The 11,027-nt window shown below is 32.0% G+C and overlaps 1 protein-coding gene across 1 annotated transcript; it reads left to right on the top strand.

Annotated features, from left to right (window-relative positions):
* Window positions 1-4,444: 4,444 nt before the first annotated feature.
* On the top strand, window positions 4,445-5,915 carry LOC131157721 (gamma-glutamyl peptidase 5-like). The gene is made up of 3 exons (XM_058112064.1): window positions 4,445-4,943; window positions 5,107-5,454; window positions 5,576-5,915. The coding sequence occupies exons 1-3, from the start codon at window positions 4,617-4,619 to the stop codon at window positions 5,690-5,692; spliced, it is 792 nt and encodes a 263-aa protein (XP_057968047.1). The 5' UTR covers window positions 4,445-4,616; the 3' UTR covers window positions 5,693-5,915.
* The last annotated feature ends 5,112 nt before the right edge of the window (window positions 5,916-11,027 follow it).

Here is an 11,027-nt window from a genome sequence, read left to right on the forward strand (position 1 = left end):
CCGTGTCTTAAAGTCCACCCTAAGATTAGAATATTGATCAGTCTACTTAATGTAACACTAATTATAACTCAAGACAAGAAGTTTGAAATAAGTCATGGAATACAAAGTAAGAAAGAATCTTTGAGTGGTGATACAGTGGAAGAGTTATGATTAGGAGGCTGATAAAAAAAAGAAAAAAAAAAGAAAAAAAGAAAAAATAAAAAAGGATGGTTTGTCCATTGATGAGATTCCCTAAGTTTGCAATGATTAGTTCTCGAACCAATCAAAGGGGGATCACTCCCAACGGTTAGATAACGTCTGGAATGGATTTTTGGCTATAAATACAAGTCCATAAACTTGTTTAGTAATGGTTTTTTTTTTTTTTTTTGTGATTTTACAAGTTCTTAGTGAAAAAAATATTTTTATAAAAAACCTAACACTTTGCATCTTAGTTTATTCATTCACAAGTGCTCATTCTCTCTTACTCATTGATCTTATATGATTCATTTCTTGAGAGAATAGTGTGAGGATTGTGTTGTAATTTATATCAGCTCATTTTCTAGAGAATTGCTTTGTAGTATGCATCATCTTCATGTAAAGGTTTTTTGTGAATCGTTTGGTGAAAATTCTATGTGAACCGCAGGCTCTTTGTGAGCGGATAAGGATTTGTTCCCAAGTGAAGGCTCTCTATGAGTACGATAGGAATTTGCTCCCGAGTGTAGGGATTTGTTCCCAAGTTGTAAGGTTTCTCCATCGGTAAAGGAGTATGCTTAGTGGATTGTGGAATCCTTGGCTTAGTGCTAAGGTGTGGACGTAGGCTTGGCACTGAACCACGTTAAATCCCGATGTTGATCTTTGTCTTCCCTTCTCTTTAGTTTATTTGTCTTGTGTTTGATTTACATTATATATATTGTGATATAATTGCTTGCAATTTTGTCAAGAGTTTTATCTTGAGAGAAAATTTTAAATACGCGAAGAGAGTCCATTCACCCTCCTATGACTCTATACTCACGGGCTGGGACATTTAAAAACATACCTTTACATAAAAACTCAAAAAAAGATGAATGAATGATAATCAAAACACATGGAATAGAGAAAAAAAAAAAAAAGAGAAATTGTATGATAGGATCATTATTTGTTCAAACCAGTCATGAAATTTGTAGTTATTGCTAATGGTTTTTGTTAATATAACCTAATGTGCAATAGCAATTTAGTTACTCAACTATAGTTTCTTTAATATACTCTTCAAAGTCAACAAGTTATTTAATATATGAGCATCAAGCTTCCCCATTTACAAAAAACTTGCAATAGTTTTGATCCCCAAAATATCGTTGAAACAATTTATGAAACATATGATACTATTAGCTTGTAGCCACCCCGCCCATGTGCTCTATTTAGAAAAAGTGTAACATGAAGTTGGCAAATAAAAAAAATTAAAAGTGAGGTAACATTGTTTCAAAGGAAGGAAAGTTTCAAAAGATGAGTTAAAAAGAGACAACAACAAAAAAAGTCAAACAAATAGATCTCATGTTTGAAAAATGGTGATGCTGGTTTTAAGTTGCAATTGTTAAAACTTGATATACATTATTAGCACACAACCTAAAAGGTTAAGCTTTTAGGTAAAGTGGTAATCTAACATGGTATTAGAACTGGTTATGGCCCTAGGTTATAGTCTTATTACCCGCAATTAAAAAAAAATATTACATTCCTTATTATGGGTGGTATTTATCATGTATTTATCTCTCCATATGTTGTCGGGCTGCATCTGCAAGGGAGTGTTAAAGCTTGATATACATTGTTGGCCTACAACTTAAAAGTTTAAGTTTTTAGGTAAAGTGGTAATCTAACAAACATATAAAGAAAAAAAAAATGTGACTTGAAAAATAACATTATTGCCTCGTATCTCTAATAAACTAATACTAGTTAAGGAATGATACGCAAATTTTAATCAACCTACATTTTTTTCACTTCATTAGCCATAAAATGCCTACAACCTCACGAATTATCATTTTAAAAACACTTATCTAAATATATTAATATTTACTATTATTTTCATGATCACTAGAACAATGTATATATTTATGGGATGGGAGATTTGCATGTGCAAAAAACCTAGTATTAATTAAGAATACTCTAAAAAATAAAAATAATTTCAATTTTCATATTGAACAAGTTAGTATTAATTAAGAATACTCTAAAAAATAAAAATAATTTCAATTTTCATATTGAACAAGTTATTGTTATATATTCATGATTTTTCTTTTATAAAACATTCGTAAAATCAATCCAAGAAAAAATAAATCAAGGTCTCTTCCTATACTCATTGCACTAGTTAGAATAGGAAGCTTCCTCTACATGCAAATGCCTTACGAGAATTGAAGGCTCTGATTTCAATATATATATATATATATATATATATATATATATATATATATATATATACATAGAAGAAGAAGAAGAAGAAGAAAGGGAAACTGGAGAGGAATAAAGCAGAGCGGGAGGCGGGGGATACGAGCTCCATAATTTGGGGTATTCGTATCGGAGCAGTAAAATAATTGGAAGCCGAAAGTTAAATTCCATTCATTTACCTTCGGCCTTAGCACGACCTTGCACGTGCCCCTTTTGGGTGTGAAACCGCGTGTTTTCCACCGCGAATAATTTAATCGATGGGACCCACTCATTTTCCTTCAGGACTTCCATGTGTAAAAGGCTTTGTCTGCCGTCAGCCCAGTCCCTTTATTACTGCGTCATATAAAATATATAAAATACATTAAATATTATCCATGAAAACTCGAACTTGGTAATTTTTAAAAATAAAAAATAAATATATGATTTTGAATTAAATTTTCTTCAAAATATCTTAAATATACATTTTTCATTAAAATGCATACAACTTGAAATTCTTGTCATAAAATTATATATTTAAATATATACTCTTACTATTTATGCTCAAAATAAAAAGTTGTTCACTTAAAATTTGTATTTTTTGTTTCAATCAACGATTTTGTCGGACAAAAATGTATTTTTTTTATTATATCTTTCTATACTAATTTATATTTAAAATAAAAAATATACCCTAATATTGGAAAAATAGTTGATTAATGACTATGTAAAATCCATTTTTTTTATTAATTTATTGCATATTTTATTTCTATCTTACTTTCTTTGATAAGCAAACATAAAAAAAAAAAAAATTCATTTATTTTTTGATCCTTTCTTCTTACTGTTTTCTTATAAGTTTCAAGCAACAACTAAATATATAGACGGTTTAGCATATTTAGGATTCAAGGGTTGAAACTTTTTTGTATGGTTTTGGAACTTGAGAAAAAGAATTTACTTTTTTTGTAATACTTATTTATTAAGTGATTATGTACCTATATTCATATATAATAGTAAAGTAATAAATATAAATTTGATTTTATATATCAATGACATTTAATTTTCTTGCTCTTTAATCATATTTGATTAAATTTTTGTTCTTAGATCTTAATAGCAATTGCAGAGAGAAAACAAATATGATGGAAAAACATTTTTTTCCTCCAAACAAAATTCTTAAGTTAAATAGAGGTCAAAACATTTTTCATTGACGATGTAGTGGAGATTTTGCTGCGTTTCTTTATAATGAAAAGAAATGCTTGCAATGATAATAGCCTGTGTGAACTCCAAAATCTTGTATACATTTTTTTCTCGCGAAAATCAGTTGAAGGGCGAGAGGAATGAACTATGCTTTGTTACCAACAATTGAACTCGAGCATCATTACCTTCCATTAAAATTTGATCAACATTAAATTTTGATCCCCTCCTCATGTTGTGATCAAGGTCAAACTACATTACAACCCATGAGCAACTCATTTAACTCGAGAATTTTGAGTTAGGTTAATATTCTTAAAAGCATTATAACCATTTCTTTATAAAATATTTAAAGAGTTCCGAGAATGGCTCACTTTTTGAAGACTAATTTTTTTTCTACTTTCAGTTTTCAAAGAATTACTAAAATATTACTCAATGTCGTATTTTTTCAAAGTTTACGCAAAAATATAAAAATAAGTTTAAATTGTCTCTACCAACGAATAAAACTGTAAAATAATGTGTTACAATATATATAAGTTCTAATTTTTTAAAAAAAATATGGAGTATTAATATGAAAATATATATTTTTTTATGCTTGAAGGACCCCAAAAATTTTCATTTGACTACTTTTGGATCCTAAACTCAATCAACAGAAAAATAAATAAATAAAATTGCATCGACTCCATATCTTTAACGCCCAACTAATTACTTACAACGTGTCAAAAACAATAAACCTCGATGAACATTTATATATATTATGTATACATCAGCCGCGTATGCACCAGTGAACCTCGTAGAAAGCCCACCCAAGAGAAATAATAAACTAAATACCATGCCCGCAGCCACTATGCATTATCCGTCTACTATAAAAGGACCATTTCTCCTCTTCCATTTCGCACTCCTCAGCTAGCATTAATTACTTCAAATACTTCCATATCTACCCACACGGCAAACACAGTCTCTCTCTCTCTCTCTCTCTCTCTCTCTCTCTCTCTCTCTCTCTCTCGCGTACGTACTGTAATTCCTTCTCCTTTCTAGCCTAGCTAGCCAGAGACACATATATCGATATGAAGATTGAAAGAGTGGGAGCAGGGAAGAGATACGCTCTTCTGCTGGCAGCGCATGATTCTGAGTATGTGAAGAAGGCGTACGGCGGATACTTCAACGTATTTGTAGCGGCGTTTGGGGAGGATGGAGAGCGGTGGGATTTGTTCAGAGTGGTGGAAGGAGAGTTCCCCCAACCGAGCGACCTCCACAACTACGACGGCTTCGTGATCAGCGGCAGCCCCTTCGACTCCTACGCCAATGACTACTGGATCCTCAAGCTCTGCTTTCTACTCCAAACCCTCGACGCCATGGAGAAGAAAATCCTCGGGATTTGCTTCGGCCACCAGGTACCTACCTATATATATATATATATATATACCCTTTCGCTTTTGTTTATGTTTCTGCTTAATTTTGTAATTAATTGTCTCTGTTTTCCTCTTGTTTATTGTTTTGTGTATTTTGGGGCGCTAGCTGCATGGCTAAATAAAAAGGTTTAATTTGTGCGTGCAGGTGCTGTGCAGGGCTCTGGGAGGAAAAGTGGGAAAGGCGTACAGTGGATGGGATATTGGGCTGAGGAAAGTGAGAATGGTGAGGAAGGGTGATCTGGCGGGTGGACGCAGTAGCAGCTTCCTGGATGAGGTGGACGAAATCCCACCGTCCCTTTCCATCATAGAGTGCCATCAAGATGAGGTGTGGGAGGTTCCCATGGGCGCAGAAGTGGTGGCATTCTCAGATAAAACTGGAGTGGAGATGTTCACCCTGGGAGACCACATTCTTGGGATTCAAGGTCATCCTGAGTACACCAAAGACATTCTCTGCAACCTCATCGATCGGCTCCTCTCCAATGGCTCCATTGAGGTACATAAATATTATATACACGACACGTAATTAATTCAAATAATTAAATTAATCGTCTGTTTAATTAAAGTATTTATTATATGTTTTACTGATGATGATTGTTACTGACTAATGGCAACAGAGGGGTTTTATGGAAGACGCCAAATCGAGACTGCAGAAAGCGGAACCGGATAGAAAGTGTTGGCAAAAGGTGTGCAGAAGATTTCTTAAAGGAAGAATAAATCAGCCTGCTTTTTAATTGAATTGTATTTTTCGCCGTGGCATAAACGAGGCCCCCCCCATGTCATTCCCTTTTAAGTCGCATACGTAGGGTTACCACAATCATGTCTAATTATACAGTATGTACTTTGCATATTGTTCCGTTTTTTTATAATTGGGATGATGTGCAGTTCATATTCTCACTTAACATTAATAAAATCCTTTTGTTCAATTTTTATTTAATAGAATGGGAATTTTCTGCATAGATGTTCCTTGAAAGGGTCCTCAACTTTTTTTTTTTTAACGATTCATTATTGTTCTTTTTTTATGTATCTATATATATATATATATATATATATTTATTCATATCTTAATTTTATTTTTACTTTTTAATTGTCATTTTATTATGTAAAAAATTTATTATGTATCGTTGGTAAGTTTTACAATGTTAAAACATAGTAACATTTTTAAATAATAATAATAAATAAATAAATAAATAATGCGAGGAGACATAATAATTGGGAGCATAGATCATTTTTGAGGGCTTCTTGCAATCAGCGAGTAATTTAACGTGAAAAATTAAAGGAAGGTGATATGCATTCAAAAATGCCTATATATATATATATATATATTGATATGAAAAATATAAATGTCACCCTATCTTTCACCCCTTTATTTTTCACTCCAATAAATGCTTAGTTATCCTTATTGCCCTATATAAGGACACCTTCACTTTCTTATTTGGAACATACATATTTGCATGCTTGGAGTAAATAGGCTTATAGAAAGAAGATGAGAGATAAACAAAAGAAAGATATTTTGTACAAGGTCGGTTCCAAATCATCTTGTAAATTCGCTCGAGATAGTGAACTTTTGATCTCATCCGCCCGTGAAGTAGGCATAGCCGAACCATGTAAATTTTTGTCTCAATTCTATTTATTTTTTTTATATCTTTTATAACACATTATCAACACGAGATTCTAACTATTTGAGATATTTCTTTAAATCTTGTTTAATTTACTTCACAAAAATATAATATTCTGTAAAAGAGAATATGTCTTTTAAATTTTAAAAAATATCAATCTGCAAAAGAGATGGTAAGATAGTCATCCTAAAGAGGTTATATATTTAAATCTCTCATCTATATATTTAATTTCCCGAAAAGATAGACCTCCTGAAGAGGCTATATATCTAATCTCCAAAAGAGATGATAAATATTTACCTTCTGAAGAGGGTGTATTTTTAACCTCCCGAAGAGATGTTAAATTTGACCTCTTGAAGAGATGAAATGTTTATCTTCCAGATAAGACAGTATATTTAACCTTTGAAAAATGTGGTAAATTATTACCCAATTTAATATTGTAAATTGGAATCAACTCCTAAAGAGTACAAATTGAGAAAAAATAATATAATGTTCATAAAGAAACATATTTAAGTACCTTGAAATGATGAAAATAATATTATATTATTATCTCAGTTTTATTTCAATTTTTACATTTTGTTTTCTAAATTGCATTATTATTGTTAATTTATTCAGATGCTGAACCTAAGTAAAGTTGAGTTTGTTCCCCTTGATATCAAAGATAACAATTATTTATCATGAATTTTTGATGTTGAGATCCATCCAAATCCAATGAACTTGGGAAACACTATTGTAGATGAAAATACTGCATCCCATCGTGCAAAAGTTATGATCTTCCTCCGTCATTATTTACATGAAGAATTAAATACGGAATGCCTCACTATTAAACACCCACTTATCCTATGGAAAAATTTAAAAGATAGATTTGACCACCAAAAAGTTGTGATTTTACCAAAAAACTTGATATTAATGGTTGTGTCTGAGACTGCAAGACTTTAAAACAGTCAGCGAATATAACTCAGCTCTGTATAAGATTAATTCAAAATTAAAATTATGTGGTGAAAATATTACTAATAAAAACATGCTTGAAAAAAACTTTTACTACTTTCCATCCCACTAATATGCTCTTACATCAACAATATAGGAAGATGAAATTTACTACATTTTTTGAACTTATATCATGTCTTCTTGTCGTTGAGTAAAATAATGAGTTTTTGATGAAAAATCACCAAACTTGTCCAACTGGTTCGACCTCATTCCCTGAAGTGAATATGAATACATCTCGTGATCGACGACAAAGTCGCAAGCATGATAACGGTCGTGGTCGAAACAATTACTAACATCAACATGAGGCTACAATCCCCCAAAAAAGGAATAGTTCCTAGAAGAGGGATGACCCCCAAAAGCGGATTAATGATCAAAATTAGCAACCCAAACAACATGAAAGTGAATGTTACAAATGCGTAGGAAAAGATCATTGGTCGTATACATGTCGTACAGCCCGACACTTGGTAGAGATCTATACCAAACCTCTATAAAAGAAAAGGAAAAGAGTAAAGAAGTTGAAATAAATTTTTTTAATAATGTTATTCCAATAGATCTTAATGTTGGACCATCCAACTTTGTTTATCTTGATGTTGTTGATTTCCTTGTAAACCAAGATAAAAATAATGATGTAATATTCTAAGATATAAAGTAAGCAATATTGTATTATGATTTTAATAAATAAATTATCGTATTTGTTGTTGCTATGATCAATTATAATAATGGGCTTTTAAAATATGTGTTATAATGTGAACTGTCTTAAAGCTTTGACCGATTCTCTAAAATGTCGTTGGAAGAAGTTTGTTTAACTAATAGTGCTACAACACACACAATTCTTCAAGATATAAATAGTTCCATTTCTTGAATATATCTTCAACAAACGTTGATACAATATCTAGTTCTACATATTTGATTGAATGCTCCGGAAGAGCTAATATAAGGTCACCCAGTGGTACCTTATTACAAAATTGATGAAGCTTTATATTCCAGCAGATCCAAAAGAAATCTGTCAAACTTTAAAGATTTAAAACTCAATGGATATCACATTGAAACTACAAACAAATATAGTAAAGAATTCCTTTATATTACTTCTATTGTTTATAGGAAGAAACAAACTTTAGAAAAACTGCCAACTTGATCTTCTGGATTGTATTATACAAATATTAAAGCAGATGAATCATATAATGTCTTGCACCAGAAGTGCAATGACCCAAATTTATTTACACTTTGACATGATCGTCTTGGACATCCTAAAGATGTAATGATATGAAGAATCATTAAGAATTCACATGGTCATCCACTAAAGAACTAGGAAATTCTTTTTATCAAATGATTTCATGCGTACTGCTTGCTCTCAAGGGAAATTAATTGTCAAACCATCTCTTTCAAAAGTAAGTCTTGAATCTCTCAGTTTCTTATAGAGAATTCATGGTGATATATGTGGACCAATACATCCGCCATCTGAACTATTTAGATATTTTATGGTCTTAATTATATATCTACTAGATGGTCACATGTTTCTCTACTTTCTACTCGTAGTATTGCATTTGCTAGACTTATTTCTCAACTAATTATATTACGAGCCCATTTTCCCCATTATCTAATTATGTAAGGACCCAAATCCGGAAAATAAATAAAATAAAAGGAAAGAAGGAAATTGGTTTCGCACAGGACCAAACCATCAATGGTTTCAAGGAGTCTCAAGAAAACAATTGACGGTTACAACTACTGAGAGCAATTTAAGTGCCAAACTATGGACAGTTTTGTAAATCCCAGAAAAATTGTCGACGGTTGCCTATGGGCCAGCATTCTTGTAAATAGGATTTAAGTCATTTTTATTTCATTCTTTCCTCTCCTCTCTTTCTCTCTACTAAGGTTTCGACCCTCCCCCTAACTTCTCTCTCTCTTCTTCGTGTCTCTCTCCCTCCTAAGGTCTCCCGGGACTCCGGCTTGGTCTCCAATTAGTTATCCCCTATCGATCGGCTTGCTGGATCATTTCCCATGGCGGTTCCAAAAAGCTAGGGTTTCCATCCTCCGAACGTTTTAGGCATATCTTCAGGATCAGGTAAAGGGAATAAATTATTTCAATTATTTTTTAAAAGATTAACCGATTAGAGTATGAAATATGAGTGTATAGATATTATATTGGTTTCAAATCTGAATATATGATTAAAATATGAGGTATATGATTATATGGATATTATTAAAGTATGATTTATTATTTAAATGTGTGGCATAAGAATATTTTTTCTTATTATATAAATTAAACCTGTTAGGATCATGTGAATTATTGAAAGTAATATGGGAAGACCCTTATGAATATGTTATCATAGTATTATGCAATTGCATATATAAGGGATGTGTTTGGTGATATCAAGACAGAGGAGGACGACAATACATAACGCTCTGATCCTCGAGATTTATCCCAAGGGCTTGCTGGATTGAGAAGGCTTGCTGAGTAGGCCTATCGTACAGGGGTAGGGTGCTAGAAGAGGGCCTAATGTCAGTGAATGCCTGGGTATGCACCAGATGTGGTTGCCGAAGGATAGATTGCTTTATATGTTAATATGACCTACAGTCTACAGAGTTATTTATATGATATATGTATTGAATGTTATTTATATAAATGATACACTAAAACTCATTGGCCAAACACTGGTGATAATTTATTCCTTCATACTGAGAGGTGTCTCACCCCATCATTATATATCATTTTTCAGTTGCCCTATGGAGTATAACAGTGACTAGGGTAGCGTAGTGGAAGCATGGGTGGGACTACATAGAGAGGTTTAGATTAAATATTAATCTTGTTATTTTGGGTTATTCTGAAATTCCAAAGGATGTATTAAATTGATATTGGAGATATTGTTGTTGATATCTTATTTATGTTTTAATGAGTTCAAATCTATTATTGTGATACTGGATTTTTATTGTAATAAGGGATGATTAGTATTTGTTATGGAAATCTTCCGGTGTGTAATTACTTAGTGTTAGAGATTTATTTAAAATAACCTTCCGGACGCCTTTTTTTTAGTTCGGGGCATCACAAAATGGTATCAGAGTTTAAGATATAGATTCTATAAACCAGAGTATAGGTTTGAATTATGACGATGATAGGATTGTACACGAGTTTAGCTTCAGGTTGTTGGATTCATGTTTGATATCGTTGTTCGAGGTCATATTTAGCAAATTTTGAGGACAAAATTTTTATAAGGGAGGAGATTGTAAGGACCCAAACTCAAAAAATAAATCAAAATAAATAAAATAAAAAATAAAAAATAAAATTGATTTGGCATAGGACCAAACCGTCGACGGTTTTAGGGAGTCACAGAAAGACAGTCGATGGTTACAACTACCAAGAGCAATTTAAGTATCAAACCATCAATGATTTCATAAAGCCCAAAACATAGTCGATGATTTCCTGTGGGCCAGCATGCTTGTAAATAGGATTTAAGTCATTTTTATTTCA

This window comes from Malania oleifera, chromosome 6, assembly GCF_029873635.1.
Source record: "Malania oleifera isolate guangnan ecotype guangnan chromosome 6, ASM2987363v1, whole genome shotgun sequence".
Lineage (NCBI taxonomy): Eukaryota > Viridiplantae > Streptophyta > Magnoliopsida > Santalales > Ximeniaceae > Malania > Malania oleifera.